Below are 13,880 nucleotides of genomic sequence, written 5' to 3' on the forward strand. Positions count from 1 at the left end.
AGCTTTTTGTGTCTACCTTCATCATTAAGGTCCAGAATTACACCAGAATGAGAAAGTTAATATAAAACGTCGTTACCCGGCTTTGAATGCACTGGTGAATAAGCCGCTTCTCTTTGACCAATTCCTCCGTGACTGGCTCAATCAGTTCTGCCAGGACACTGCGCCAATTCTTGTTCATTGAGTTCCCAGTCGACTGTTTGTCATTTCAAATGCAAAGGCATGCAAAGGTGGTCCATTGTTCAGCCAGAGAACATCTATGTTTGATCACCGCCCCACGCTTTGCATAGACTACAGCCCGCAGCAGATAGCTCTAGTTAGTTGTCCCGATGCCCGTCTAATCATTAACTTTCATCACATTGCCGAAGGCTGTGTGCGGGATCATTGACTAAAGTTTACTGGAAATAAACAATGCTGGAAGGGCCGCGCGGAGTTCGACCCCGACCTCTGGTGTGTGCATGCTGAAGAGATCAGGAAGGTTTCATGTGGAAATTCTAATTGTGGAGGCAACAGTAGTAGACACAGCAGTCAGTCAGGGATTCATTCACAAGAGCACTGAGTCGGAGAAACAATGACGCAATAGACAATAGGTGCAGGAGTAGGCCATTCAGCCCTTCGAGCCAGCACCGTCATTCAATGTGATCATGGCTGATCATCCACAATCAGTACCCCGTTCCTGCCTTCTCCCCATATCCCCTGACTCCGCTATCTTTAAGAGCCCCATCTAACTCTCTCTTGAAAGTAATGTGTAGGATAATGTGTAGGATAGTGTGTAGGACAATGTGTAGGATAGTGTGTAGGATAATGTAGGACAATAAAAGGCTATCTATCTATCTATAGTGTATAGGATAGTGTGTAGGATAGTGTGTAGGATAATGTGTAGGATAGTGTGTAGGATAGTGTATAGGATAATGTAGGACAATAAAAGGCTATCTATCTATCTATAGTGTATAGGATAGTGTGTAGGATAATGTGTAGGATAGTGTGTAGGATAGTGTGTAGGATAGTGTGTAGGATAGTGTGTAGGATGTGTAGGATAGTGTGTAGGATAGATAATGTGTAGGATAGTGTGTAGGATAGTGTGTAGGATAGTGTGTAGGATATAGGTGTGTAGGATAGTGTGTAGGATAGTGTGTAGGATAGGTGTGTAGGATAGTGTGTAGGATAGTGTGTAGGATAGTGTGTAGGATAGTGTGTAGGATAGTGTGTAGTGTGTAGGATAGTGTGTAGGATAGTGTGTAGGATAGTGTGTAGGATAGTGTGTAGGATAATGTGTAGGATAATGTGTAGGATAGTGTGTAGGATAGTGTGTAGGATAGTGTGTAGGATAGTGTGTAGGATAGTGTGTAGGATAGTGTGTAGGATAGTGTGTAGGATAATGTGTAGGATAATGTGTAGGATAGTGTGTAGGATAGGGCTCATGTGCAGTGGTGATCATTGTTCGGCGCGTTCTCAGTGGGCCGAGGGACCTGTTTCCACGCTGTATCTCTAAACTAATCTGCCTTCATCAGTCCCCTTGGTCACCTCTTCAAGAATCTCAATCAGGTTGGTGATTGTCACAGACACAGGGTCACAGAATCGCAGCCACGTTGGTGAATGAAAAGCTGTCTGTAGCAACCTGACACCCAGCGGCGAGGTCTAGTAATTACAGGTTAGCGCTCGGCAAGCGCTGCTTCCTTTTAAGGAAAATATGCAAATAAGAAGAGCGAAAAATAAGCATGAAAGTATGCAAACGACATGAAGGACAAAATGAAATATATTGAAATCGCTCGTCGTCTAGACAGGCTGTAATAATAAAACAATAAAAAAGATAATCAAATTGTACCTCGCCATGACATTAAGGTGTAATGGCAGTGGTTGGGAGTGTGTGAGCGACGAGTTTCTAGCATACTTACCTGGCAGGGGAGACACCTTGATCAAAAAGGAGGTTCTCCCAGGACGAGGCTATCCCATTGCACTTCGGGTGTGCTGACGCCTGCGATGTCCCCAAATGCGGGATACTCGACTGCAAAATTTGTGGTAGTGGGGGACTGCGTTCGCGCTCTCCCCTGATTATAAAACTAAAAACAGAATAATATGCTTTCATGCAGCAAATCTCCAAGGTGGGAAGCGAAGATCGTATAGCAGTGCAAGATGGGTTACTCTCACGCAAAAGTGAAGTACGTTCATGGGTGATTTATGACCCATTTTAGCAACCAGCCCCCGACATCTTGCTCCGCTTTCTTGCTCCCGCCTTCTTGATTCCGGCCAAAGATTGGACCCGCAGCGGGGAGAGAGAGTGCGGGGCCCGGGGCAGCGGGGGAGAGGGGGCATAGTAGGGGGGGGGGGGGGGGGGGGGACATTGTAGTAAGGGGGCCGGCGAGAGAGTGCCGCGGGGGGATAAGGCCTAGTGTGTGTGAAGTTGCAGGGAGGTTTACAATGTTTCTTATTTACAATGTTTCTTATTTAATGTCCCTTGTCTAGTCTGAAATAAAGTTCATTATTGGATTAGAAGAAATATAATTGTGTGTGTTATATACATTTCTATAATTTTCATGTATGTGTGTTTATAAACATTTTATTCTTTAACAAGAATCAACAGAATTATGAACTAACAGAATTATGAATCTAACCCTATATCACGCACAAAAAGTCCCCCCCTGTCAATCACCCTGCGAGTCGGGTCGGTTCCGGTTACTACAAAATCAACTCAAACACTGCTTGTGAGCCATTTAAAAAGAAATGATTTAAAAAACATTAAAAAAGACAATTACCAGAATCAAATTTTATTCTTGACAAGAAGTTTGAACTGACAGATTTATGAATCTGACCCACACAAACTGGTGCCCCGCAACATTGATTACAGTGCGAGTCGGGTCGGGTCGGTAGGCTCAGGTTGCTAAAATGGGCGTGGAAAAATGCCCATGATCCCCTCCATAGCGTACTACACGTCAGTCCATTGCATTTAGCAGGAGTAGCCTATCTTGCTCTGCTATAAGATCTTTGGTTGTTGTCTCTGGAAGGGCGTGTCTCGACTCTGGTAGTAGTGCAATGTCATCTGCAAAATTTAGGTCTGTGAGGCGTCTTCCTGTTCTCCACGGTATTCAAAAGTCAGGTTTATTCATTGTCTTCCACATGACCTAGTCGATCGTGACCAAGGTCTAAGCGGAAGCTCAGAGGGGATAGAGCCTTTTCTGTTGCTGCTCGCACTCTGGAACACCTTGCCGTTGCACATCAGACAGGCCCCCTCACTGTCCATCTTCAAATCCACGTAAAAACTCATTTTTATTCTCTGGCTTTCGACACTGGCTGAGACATTGCTCCTGTTTTTAGTGCTTTTAATGTCTTTTAATTTTTACTGTTTTACAGTCCTTTGTTTTACAGTTTTTAAATGGTTTGTAATAACTTCTTGTCCATGAGTTCTCATGTACAGCACTTTGTGGCAACTGCAGTTGTTTAAAGTGCTTTATAAATAAAGTTATTATTATTATTAGAGTAAGGGGGATAGAAGGCAACCTTGTCTTACCCAGTGACAATGTTAAAGGATGTCAATGTCCAAGATGCCAAAGGTCAAGCTCTTCCAGTCCGTATCCTCCCTACAGCCCTCTATGCCAGAGAGACATGGAAAATCAATGTAAAGATGAAAAATAAATTGGATGCATTCCAACAACTCTGCTTGAGGATTATCCTGAAGACTAGCTACAGAGACGAACCAATGATCGGCCATGAGAAGGAGGGGTGGTGGTGGTGGTGTCAGCGGTAAGCGAAAGTCCGAAGGTCGAACAACAGGCCGGGCTGCTGCCCAACAGGGCCACGAGCGAGGCGCTGCTGCTGCACTCCATGGGCTGCACCACTTAGGGACGGGTGAGGCGGGTCTGGACTCGGTGCTCCGACCCGAGTAGTAGCAGTCAAAAGCTGAACAAGGGCAGTCCCATATGGGACAAACCAATTTAGCCCAAAATACGTGATGTCCCAGCTAATACAGGACAGTTGTACATGTGGGCTGAATGGCCTTTTCCAAGCTGTACTAACCTATGACTTGGATTCAGAGGCTGTTGTATAAGGTATAATTTGTGAGACTTTCCATCATGACTGAGTTTCCGCTGAGTTTCTCCAGCATTTTTGTCTACCTTCGATTTTGCAGTTCCTTCTTAGACAATTATCAAGGGTAGACATTCAGAACCCTTCGCCCAGCATTGACATGTCAAAGACAAGGGGGCAAAGCCACAAGAGGGGGAAGGATTAATGGATTGATGTGTGGGGCAAGTGTTTTTATTTTGTACAGTTGTCACTTGCGGGCAGAGCACCAAGGAAAATTCCTTGTATGTGAATACTTGGCCAACTTATTCATTCATTAACAGGGGAAAAAAATTAAATAAGCAACACCAATCATCCTCTTCAAATAAACCACACATAATCTGAGCAAGTAGTAAGCAATAATACTTTTTAATCAAAAGTCCATGTCTGCATTATAAGTTTGTTACTCGCCTACACTGAGAAGAGTATTTATTTATTTATTCATACAAAAAGATACTGTTAGCAAAAAACAAAAATCTTCTGGACACACGGTACAAGTCATAATTCCCAAAAGAGATGATTACTTCAACGCAGTAGTAATTGCAAACAAAAAAAAAAAAAAGGTTTCCAGCACAAGGCACAATTCCAAGTATAAACTAATGGATTGGAAGTGAATGTACGGGATGAAGCGAAACATTCAAGTCCGCAAACTGATTCCCACATAAATGCCCCGTCTTCAGCTGCCATCAACGTTTCATTATGGAGAGCAAGCACAACAACAGGTCACCGGCTCAGGCGATCGCTGGGGGCTTGCAACTGCGTCAGCCAATCGTCACCCGAGAAACATTACAGCCAGTTTCATGAATGACTCCACTCTGGGCATCCGTTAAAGGTTGGTCTTGCCGTGGGCTGGTCCGATTTGGTGGAGCGTTGCCAGCAGGGAGCTCCTATGCGGCAGAACGGTTCCCATCCACCTCGATGGCAATTCACTCGGACATGGGCATACATGGGAACCATCTCCCCAACCCTTCATCAATATCGAGAACACAACCCAGGGAGTGGGGGGGGGGGGGGGGGGAAGAAAGAGGGGGTAAATATCGACTCATGGTAAGCAAAATAATCTAAAAGCCAAGCCAACAACCATAGATCAAGCTGTTGCTCGGTACATTACTTCGACACCTTCCATTCACAGATCATGGAGAGGGAAAGCGTCTATACATGACCCTCCGAAAAAGTGCTGATGGGCATCAGAGGCTCGGTATAAGGCCAAAGAGATTCTTGCTCCTTACAAACAAGCAAAGGACACTGTTGTAATTCGGTGATTTCTCCTCCTGATTTGATTTATTGCACACTTTAGTTAATTGCGTTCTCATGGATTATTTGTGGACTCACAAAAGCTGGTCGACAATTCACAGTATTTCTTTTGTGGATGGAAGCTGAACATCCAGACAGTTCACCTGCTAAAGGAACATCCACAAACGGCAGCAACTCTTCAATATTCCTCCAGCTAGGAATCAAATCTAAATTTTAAATTAAAAGAAGCACAATATAGTTGGAGGTTTCATGAGAATGCATAATATTTATCTCGACGATGCGGAATGATAGCATTTTATTCATCCCCAGAGGGAAACTGATCTGCCGACAGTCAAAAAATTACAAAATACATGAAACATGAAATTAAAGTGATGTGGAAAGGATTGAATGAATGAATGGATGTATGAATGAATGAATGAATGAAAGTTTATTGGCCAAGTATTCACATACAAGGAATTTGCATTGGTGCTCCACCCACAAGTGACAACATGACAGAGATTAAGGTGACGAGTGGAAAGGATTGGGGATGTGTAAAGATTAGGGAGGGGAGTCGGTCTCAGTCTACCCCACGACAGAAGGGGAGGAGTTGTACAGTTTGATAGCCACAGGGAAGAAGGATCTCCTATGGCGTTCTGTGCTGCACCTTGGTGGAACCAGTCTGTTGCTGAAGGTGCTCCTCAGGTTGACCAGTGTGTCGTGAGCTGTATTGTCCAGGATGCTCCGTAGTTTGAGGAGCCCCCTCCCCTCCAAGACCAACCTCCCATGAATCCAACTCCGCATTTCTGGAGAAAAGGAATAGGTGACATTTCAGGTCAGGACCCTTATTCACACTGAGAGATCCTCATCTCAGGGTTCCTTTTCTCCAGAGATACTGCACGAGCCGCTGAGTTACTCTGGCATTCTGTGTCTCTGTACAATTTAATCTGCAGAGTGTAGGGAACAGGGGAAGCAACAGTGGGGCATGGTGGCAGATTGTTCGAGTCGCTGCCTTCCAGCGGCAGAGACCTGGGCTCGATCCTTGCCACGGGTGCTGACTGTACGGAGTTTGCACGTTCTCCCCGTGGGTTTTCTCCGATACCTTCGATTTCCTCCCACACTCCAAAGACGTGCAGGTTTGTAGGTTAATAATTGACTCGTACAATGACATTATCAGCCATGATCACATTGAATGGCAGTGCTGGCTCGAAGGGCCAAATGGCCTACTCCTGCACCTATTGTCTATAAATGTAAAAACTGTCCCTAGTGTAGGACAGTGTTAATGTGCAGGGATCGCAGGTCAGTATGGACTTGATGGGCTGAAGGGCCTGTTCCTGTGCTATATCTCTAGAACTAAACACAGTGGTACAAAGATGAAGCCAAGTGACCCTGGGTCCAAGGGAACTCACCGATCCTCCTCTTGCTGAACAGTTCGGCAATCACTGCCAGAACAAGACTCCAGTTTGATCAGCCTCTGGTTCATCTTAACAAGTAGTGTGGGGTCCACAGCTTTGGCGAGGTTGGTCAGCTGATGCGGGTCAGAGGTCAGGTTGTAGACCTCCACAAAGTTCTTAAAAGTTAGAAGAAAATCATAAAAACTTAAGAGAAAGTTAAAGAGACCAAGACTGTCACAGCAGACTAAACTCCACCATAGAAGCATTTTATCGGCTTGGTTTGGGAACAGCTCCATCCAAGACCGCATGAAATTGCAGTGAATTGTGGACGCAGCCCAGACCATCACACAAACCAACCTCCCTTCTATTGACTCCATCTACACCTCACGCTGCCTTGGCAAGGCCAGCAGCATCATCAAGGACCAGTCTCGCCCCAGTCACTCCCTCTTCTCCCCTCTCCCATCATGCAAAAGATACAGAAGTGTGAAAATACCATAACCAGAGAACAGTGAATATTACCCACCTCATAGGAGACCCACGGACTATCCTTGATCGGACTTTGCTGGCTTTACCTTACACTAAACGTTATTCCCCCATCATGTATCTGTCACTGTAAATGTCTTGACTGTAATCATGTATTGTCTTTCTGCTGGCTGGTTAGCACGCAACAAAATCTTTTCACTGTACCTCGGTACACGTGACAATAAACTAAACTAAACTCAGGGTTGGGTGTACAGATAACACTCGTTATAACAGACCCGGGTGGGGTTGGGGGGAGAAGATGGTGTCCATTATTGTCGATTGTCCACTGTAACTGAGTAAGGGGTGTAATGTACAGTGTTGGAACAAACATACACTGAACAAGGCACACAAGCAGGAAAGGACACAGCCTTACAGCGAATGCAACACCCGGATTTGACCCCGACTACGGGCGCTGTCTGTACGGTGTTTGTACGTTCTCCCCGTGACCTGTGTGGGTTTTCTCCGAGATCTTTGGTTTCCTCCCACACTCCAAAGACGTACAGGTTTGTAGGTTAATTGCCTCGGTAAATGTGTGTAGGATAGTGTTAGTGTGCGGGGATGGGGATCGCTGGTCGGCACGGACCCGGTGGGCCGAAGGGCCTGATTCCACGCTGTATCTCTAAACTAAACTGAAGGCAGGCGACAGAATCAGCGGCAGGACCCAGCTACTCCACTCACCTCTCTGTCCGCAAACTCACAATACTGCAGGTTGATCTTGGACAATGTCCGCACACAGGCGTAGGTGTTGTTGAAAGCATCTTCACACACGCAGTCGGGGAAACATTCCTAGGGAAAGGAATGAAGTGGATTTAAACAAAATACTTTTCAAAGATGCGAGCTGTTCAAAAACATGATGATTCCAGAAACACAAAACGAGTGATCTCCCAGCACAGCTAAAGTCAGAGTGGGTTTTCTTCAGGTGCTCTGGTTTCCACACACACTCCAAACACATACGGGTTTGTAGGTTAATTGGCTTGGAGAGAGAGAGAGTGTGAGTGTGTGAGTGTGAGTGAGAGTGTGATGTGTGTGTGCGAGAGAGAGAGTGTGAGTGTGTGTGTGTGAGTGTGAGTGTGTGTGTGCGAGTGTGTGTGTGTGTGTGTGTGTGTGCGTGTGTGTGTGCGTGTGTGAGTGTGTGTGTGTGAGTGTGTGTGTGAGTGTGTGTGAGTGCGTGTGAGTGTGTGTGTGTGTGTGCGTGTGTGAGTGCGTGTGTGAGTGCGTGTGTGAGTGCGTGTGTGAGTGCGTGTGTGAGTGCGTGTGTGAGTGTGCGAGTGCGAGTGCGAGTGCGAGTGCGAGTGCGAGTGCGAGTGCGAGTGCGAGTGCGTGTGTGAGTGCGTGTGTGAGTGCGTGTGTGAGTGCGTGCTCCGCCATTCAATCATGGCTGATCTATCTCTCCCTCCTAACCCCATTCTCCTGCCTTCTCCCCATAACCCAACACCCATACTAACCAAACACCTATCTATCTCTGCCTTAAAAATGTCCAGTGACTTGGCCTCCACAGCTTTCAATGGCAAAGAATTCCACCCTCTGACTAAAGGAATTTATCTCCATCTCCTTCCTAAAAGAACGTCCTTTATATGAACCATTTGCTGGCTTGCTGAAGGTTGGAGATCCTGTATAAAACGTATATAAAACATACTCACTGTCTCCCCAGGTCCAACATGTGGGCACATAGGGTCAGCCTTGTCCTTGCCCTCCCCAGTATACTCCACTAGGAAGTCTGTGCGCCAATGTGTTTTATTCTGCGAAGGGTCCTGAATAAATAGAAGCATATGAGAGTGCTCAAAAAACAACGTTCTCTATAGAAAACAAGATGGATTTAAGCATGCAGGAGTTCATTGCAACTGTCGATATTCTAGATGGGCACCACATATAAACCATGGTCATTCTCTGCATTGATGTGGTCGCTTGTCGTTTAGTTTAGAGATACAGGGCGGAAACAGGCCCTTCGGCCCACCGGGTCCGTACCGACCAGCGATCCCCGCACGTTAACACTATCCTACACACGCCAGGACCAATGTTTACATTTACCAAGCCAATTAGCCTACATGTTTGTACGTCTTTGGGGTGCGGGAGGAAACCGACAATCTCTAAGAAAACCCACGCGGTCACAGGGAGAACGTACAAACTCCGTACAGACAGCACCTGTAGTCAGGATCGAACTGGGATCTCCGGCGCTGCAAGTGCCATAAGGCGGCAACTCTACCGCTGCGCCACCGTGCAGCCCATAAGTTATATAGAAACATAGAAATTAGGTGCAGGAGTAGGCCATTCGGCCCTTCGAGCCTGCACCGCCATTCAATATGATCATGGTGATCATCCAACTCAGTATCCCGTACCTGCCTTCTCTCCATACCCCCTAATCCCCTTAGCCACAAGGGCCACATCTAACTCCCTCGATGAATAGATTTCATGCGTTTGAGTGTCAAAGATACTCACAAGTCCTCACGGCACCATTCGATTTAGTTTAGTTTATTTATAGTCACGTGAACACAGGCCCAGTCAAAAACTTTTTGTTAACTGTTAATTTAACAATTTTCCACCTCTGAAGTGAAAGGAATGATGCACGTATTGGCTGCTCTAAAGGTGGACAGGAATTCCTTCATGCTTTTCCTACGAGTCTGTTGCCCAGTGAACACCATCTGCTGGGACCACAACCTCTTGTACGAATGGTCGACGTAGATGGGTTCAAATACAGTTTACACTGGACATACATCGTGGCAACGTGCCCTTCAGACCACCCAGTCCATGCCGACTATCGATCACCGTACACACTAGTTCGATGTATTCTCCCTTTCTCATCCACTCCTTGTACACTGGAGACATTTTACAGAGAGGCATTTGACCTTCGACATCTTTTGGGATGTTGATGGTAACTGGAGTAAACCCGGTGTGTCACAGGGAGAGCGTGCAAGCTCCACACAGACAGCACAAGAGGTCAGGGTCTAACCTGGGTCACTGGTGCCATGGGGCAGCGGTTCTACCAGCTGTGCTGCCATTCTAGGGTCTGTGATGGACACAAACATTCTTGCGTGTTCGGGGAGAGGGTGGCCTCTTCCACACCTTCCTCAGCACATGGGCAACGAGGGGGCAGTAAACCTTTCTACCCTCGCACCAACTATCCCCGAGACCATTGTCCCTGGAAGCCGAGTGGTGGCAGTGTAGAGGTTCCAGGGGCACAGACGCCAACTTCCCACCCCTCACCAAATTCTACAAATGCCCCACAGAAAGTTTGTTCTGGGGATACATCAGGTTTGGCAACAGCTCCATCCCAGACCACAAGAAATTGCAACGAGTTGTGGAGACCAGGACATTCATGCAAACCAACGTCCCTTCCACTGAGTCCATCAACACCTCACGCTGCCTCTGCAGGGTCAGCAGCATCATCATCACAGACGAGTCTCACCCCACTCCCTCCCCAATGAGGCAAGAGGAACAGAAGTGTGAAAACGCACACCTCCAGATTCAGGGACAGTTTCTTCCCAGCTGTTATCAGGCAACTGAACCATCCTCCCATGAGGGCTGGATTGCAGTCCTGATCTCCCATCTACCTCATTGGAAACCTTTGAACTATCTTTAATCTTGCACTAAATGTTATTCCGTTTACCCATGAACCTCTACCTTTTGACGTTTTCAAGAGAGAGTTAGATTTAGCTCTTAGGGCTAACGGAATCAAGGGATATGGGGAGAAAGCAGGAACGGGGTACTGATTCTGGATGATCAGCCGTGATCATATTGAATGGCGGTGCTGGCTTGAATGTCCTACTCCTGCACATATTACCTATTTTCTATGTTTCTGCTTCTATCCTTTATCTGTACACAGTGGATGGCTTGTTTGTAATGGTGTATAGTCTTCTCTTTGACTGGATAGCACGCAATCTTTCCCAGGGGAGAAATTGAAATAGAGTCCAGAGGGGCACCATCATCCGTTCTCTGCGCCGCCCCCCCCCCCCCTTACCCCCCAACCCCCCCCCCCCCCCCCCCAACCCGGATGGTCTATGGAATGAGACGCCCGAGGAAATGGTAGAGGTTCACGTTTTGGAAAGGATGAGAGAATGAGATTAGCTCAGCAAGGCACCCAGGCTGGCATGGGCAAGTTGGATCGAAGGCCGGGCCTGTGACATTGCTCAGTGGCTGGGAGCAGTTTGGCCTGAAAATGAGAAGAGAGTTCCTGACCACTCACCACGAGGGGGAGGAAGGACCTGCCATCCATGCTTTTCCACGTGTCGTATCCAGCAATGTTCATGAACGTTGGGGCCAAGTCTATATTAAGTACGGGTTCCTGCAGAATCATCAGATCAAAAGATGCAATTCAGCTAATCATGGTACAATAGCACACAGCCTAGACCATCCATGCAATCACAGCCAACTCATGCTAGGATTCACATCAAGCACTTGGTTCAGAGCAAGCACTTGGTGAAGAGCACAAATAACTATTTATTCAAGCAAACACAGAAAACTATCAACTATGAATATATAACTCTAACAACACTGTGTATTTGAGTCCCATGTCTGCACTGGCTGGCACCGACACACACCATGGTGCACTCCCTCCCTCCCCCCCCTCCCACTCTCCCCCTTTTGTTTGGTGAAGCTCTTTTCTTTCCCCAAAGATAAAGCTCATGCTCATACTTTCAAGAGAGAGCTAGATAGGGCTCTTAAAAACAGCGGAGTCAGGGGATATGGGGAGAAGGCAGGATTGGGGTACTGATTGGGGATGATCAGCCATGATCACATTGAATGGCGGTGCTGGCTCAAAGGGCCGAATGGCCTACTCCTGCACCTATTAGGTAGAAGCATGTATTTATATAATAATTTTTATCTATAGGGACAGGTGATTATGCATCAACCTAGCTATCCTCCGTGGTACCATAATGGCGCGAGTTGTGTGCTCAGACTCAGAGCTATTCTGGGATGTCTCTGGGAAAGCAAAGCTCATCTCAGTAAGCTTGCCCATGTCCTCATGATGGACTGGTCCCAAGCATACTTCAAATACATCTACTTGTTTTCTCAGGGAGGGTTTGAAATGTGCTGCTGCTAATGGAGCTGACAATTTTAGCTCAATCTGTTACACCCTTACATTACACGCCACAATAACTCTCCACAGATGCTGCCTGACCCCCTAATTAACTGCAGCACCTTGCGTCCCTTTGCTTTAACATCCCAGCGTCTGCAGTTCCTCCGATAGAAACAATGGGCAACATTTTGGGTCGAGGTCCTTCTTCAGACTGACTGGAGGGTCTCGACCCGAAACGTCACTTATTCTTTCAGTCCAGTCCAGAGTTGCTGCCTGCAACGCTGAGTTACTCCAGCATTTGTGTCTATCTTCGGGGCAAACCAGCATCTGCGGTTCTTTGCTACACATCTCGTCTGTAGTCCCTTGTGTCTAGCACAATAACTCCATCTGCCCAGCGATCTTGACTGCTCCTCGGCACAATGTTGTACACAACATTTGCAAGACTGTATGCGTTTCAGTGCTGCAAGTGAACTGCATTTGGACACCCAAGAATGACATGGGAAACATGAGTTTAAAGCTCTTCAGGTATTCAATGATTGTGTGTAAAATCATGAGAGGAATAGATCGGGTAGATGCACAGAATCTCTTGCCCAGAGTAGGCGAATCGAGGACAAGACGACATGGGTTCAATGTGGAGGGGAACAGATATGAGGGGTAACTTTTTCCACATAAAGGGTGGTGGGTGCATGGAACAAGCTGCCAGAGGAGGTAGTTGAGGCAGGGACTATCCCAACATTTAAGAAACAGTTAGACAGGTACATGGATAGGACATGATATGGGCCAACCGCAGGCAGGTGGGACTAGTGTAGCCGGGTCATGTTGGTCAGTGTGGGCAAGATGGGACCAAGGGCCTGTGTCCACACTGTATCATTCCATCACTCTATGATTCTTGTGGTGCACGCACCAATAGATTTTTAAATGAAGCCCGCGACTGTCATATGCTGAGAGAATGGAGCGGCTGCGCTTGTGTACTCTGGAGTTTAGAAGGATGAGAGGACACCTTATTGAAACATATACGATTATTAAGGGGTTGGACATACTAGAGGCAGGAAACATGTTCCTGATGTTGGGGGAGTCCAGAACCAGGGGCCACAGTTTAAGAATAAGGGATAAGCCATTTAGAACGGAGACGAGGAAACACTTTTCCTCACAGAGAGTTGTGAGTCTGTGGAATTCTCTGCCTCAATGGAGGCTGGTTCTCTGGATATTTTCAAGAGAGAGCTAGATAGGGCTCTTAAACCAAGCGGAGTCATGGGATATGGGGAGAAGGCAGGAACGGGGTGCTGATTGGGGATGATCATTGAATGGCGGTGCTGGCTCGAAGGGCCGAATGGCCTATTCCTGCACCTATTGTCTATGGTCAGACATGTATTACCTTGATGTTCTGCTTGGGTTTGATGCCGGGTCCACGGACCAGCAATGGCACTCGGATATCAAACTCGTAAAGCTGCCTCTTGTCGATGGGGAGAGAGAACTGCCCTGCAAACAGAAGCCAGGCATTAATTTGCAGATACAGCGTGGAAACAGGCCCTTCGACATATCCAACATCAATAGGACAGCAGTCACGTGCATGAAGGAACACATTCTTCAGTGTATGCTTGCTTGGCTGTTGCTTCAATATAGGTGGTCCAGGACAAGTTATCATGGACTCAAACTCCAATAATAGC

General features: G+C 46.9%; 2 protein-coding genes and 1 non-coding gene across 4 annotated transcripts in view; 1 reads left to right on the forward strand and 2 right to left on the reverse strand.

Annotated features, from left to right (window-relative positions):
- The window catches only part of si:dkeyp-117b11.1 (SH2 domain-containing protein 6), a 45,027-nt gene extending 44,249 nt beyond the window's left edge, over positions 1-778 (reverse strand). Inside the window, exon 1 of one of the 2 annotated variants that reach the window (XM_055662046.1) lies at positions 77-778. The gene's annotated coding sequence lies outside the window, so the exon portion shown is untranslated. The remainder of the gene's footprint in view (positions 1-76) is intronic. The other variant, XM_055662045.1, reaches the window with a different exon arrangement.
- Positions 779-1,884: 1,106 nt separating this feature from the next.
- LOC129713443 (U1 spliceosomal RNA) lies at positions 1,885-2,048 on the forward strand. Its single transcript, XR_008726243.1, has one exon. It is a non-coding gene; the product is annotated as a U1 spliceosomal RNA (small nuclear RNA).
- A 2,354-nt stretch (positions 2,049-4,402) lies between these two features.
- Positions 4,403-13,880, reverse strand: part of gnsb (glucosamine (N-acetyl)-6-sulfatase (Sanfilippo disease IIID), b) — a 46,887-nt gene continuing 37,409 nt past the window's right edge. The window contains exons 10-15 of the mRNA XM_055662048.1: positions 13,589-13,692; positions 11,380-11,478; positions 8,840-8,950; positions 7,878-7,985; positions 6,693-6,853; positions 4,403-5,513 (exon numbers count right to left, since the gene is read on the reverse strand). Of these exons, the coding sequence (XP_055518023.1) occupies positions 5,501-5,513; positions 6,693-6,853; positions 7,878-7,985; positions 8,840-8,950; positions 11,380-11,478; positions 13,589-13,692 (596 nt within the window). The 3' untranslated portion in view covers positions 4,403-5,500. The remainder of the gene's footprint in view (positions 5,514-6,692; positions 6,854-7,877; positions 7,986-8,839; positions 8,951-11,379; positions 11,479-13,588; positions 13,693-13,880) is intronic.

The sequence above is a fragment of the Leucoraja erinacea genome, chromosome 35, assembly GCF_028641065.1.
Source record: "Leucoraja erinacea ecotype New England chromosome 35, Leri_hhj_1, whole genome shotgun sequence".
NCBI lineage: Eukaryota > Metazoa > Chordata > Chondrichthyes > Rajiformes > Rajidae > Leucoraja > Leucoraja erinaceus.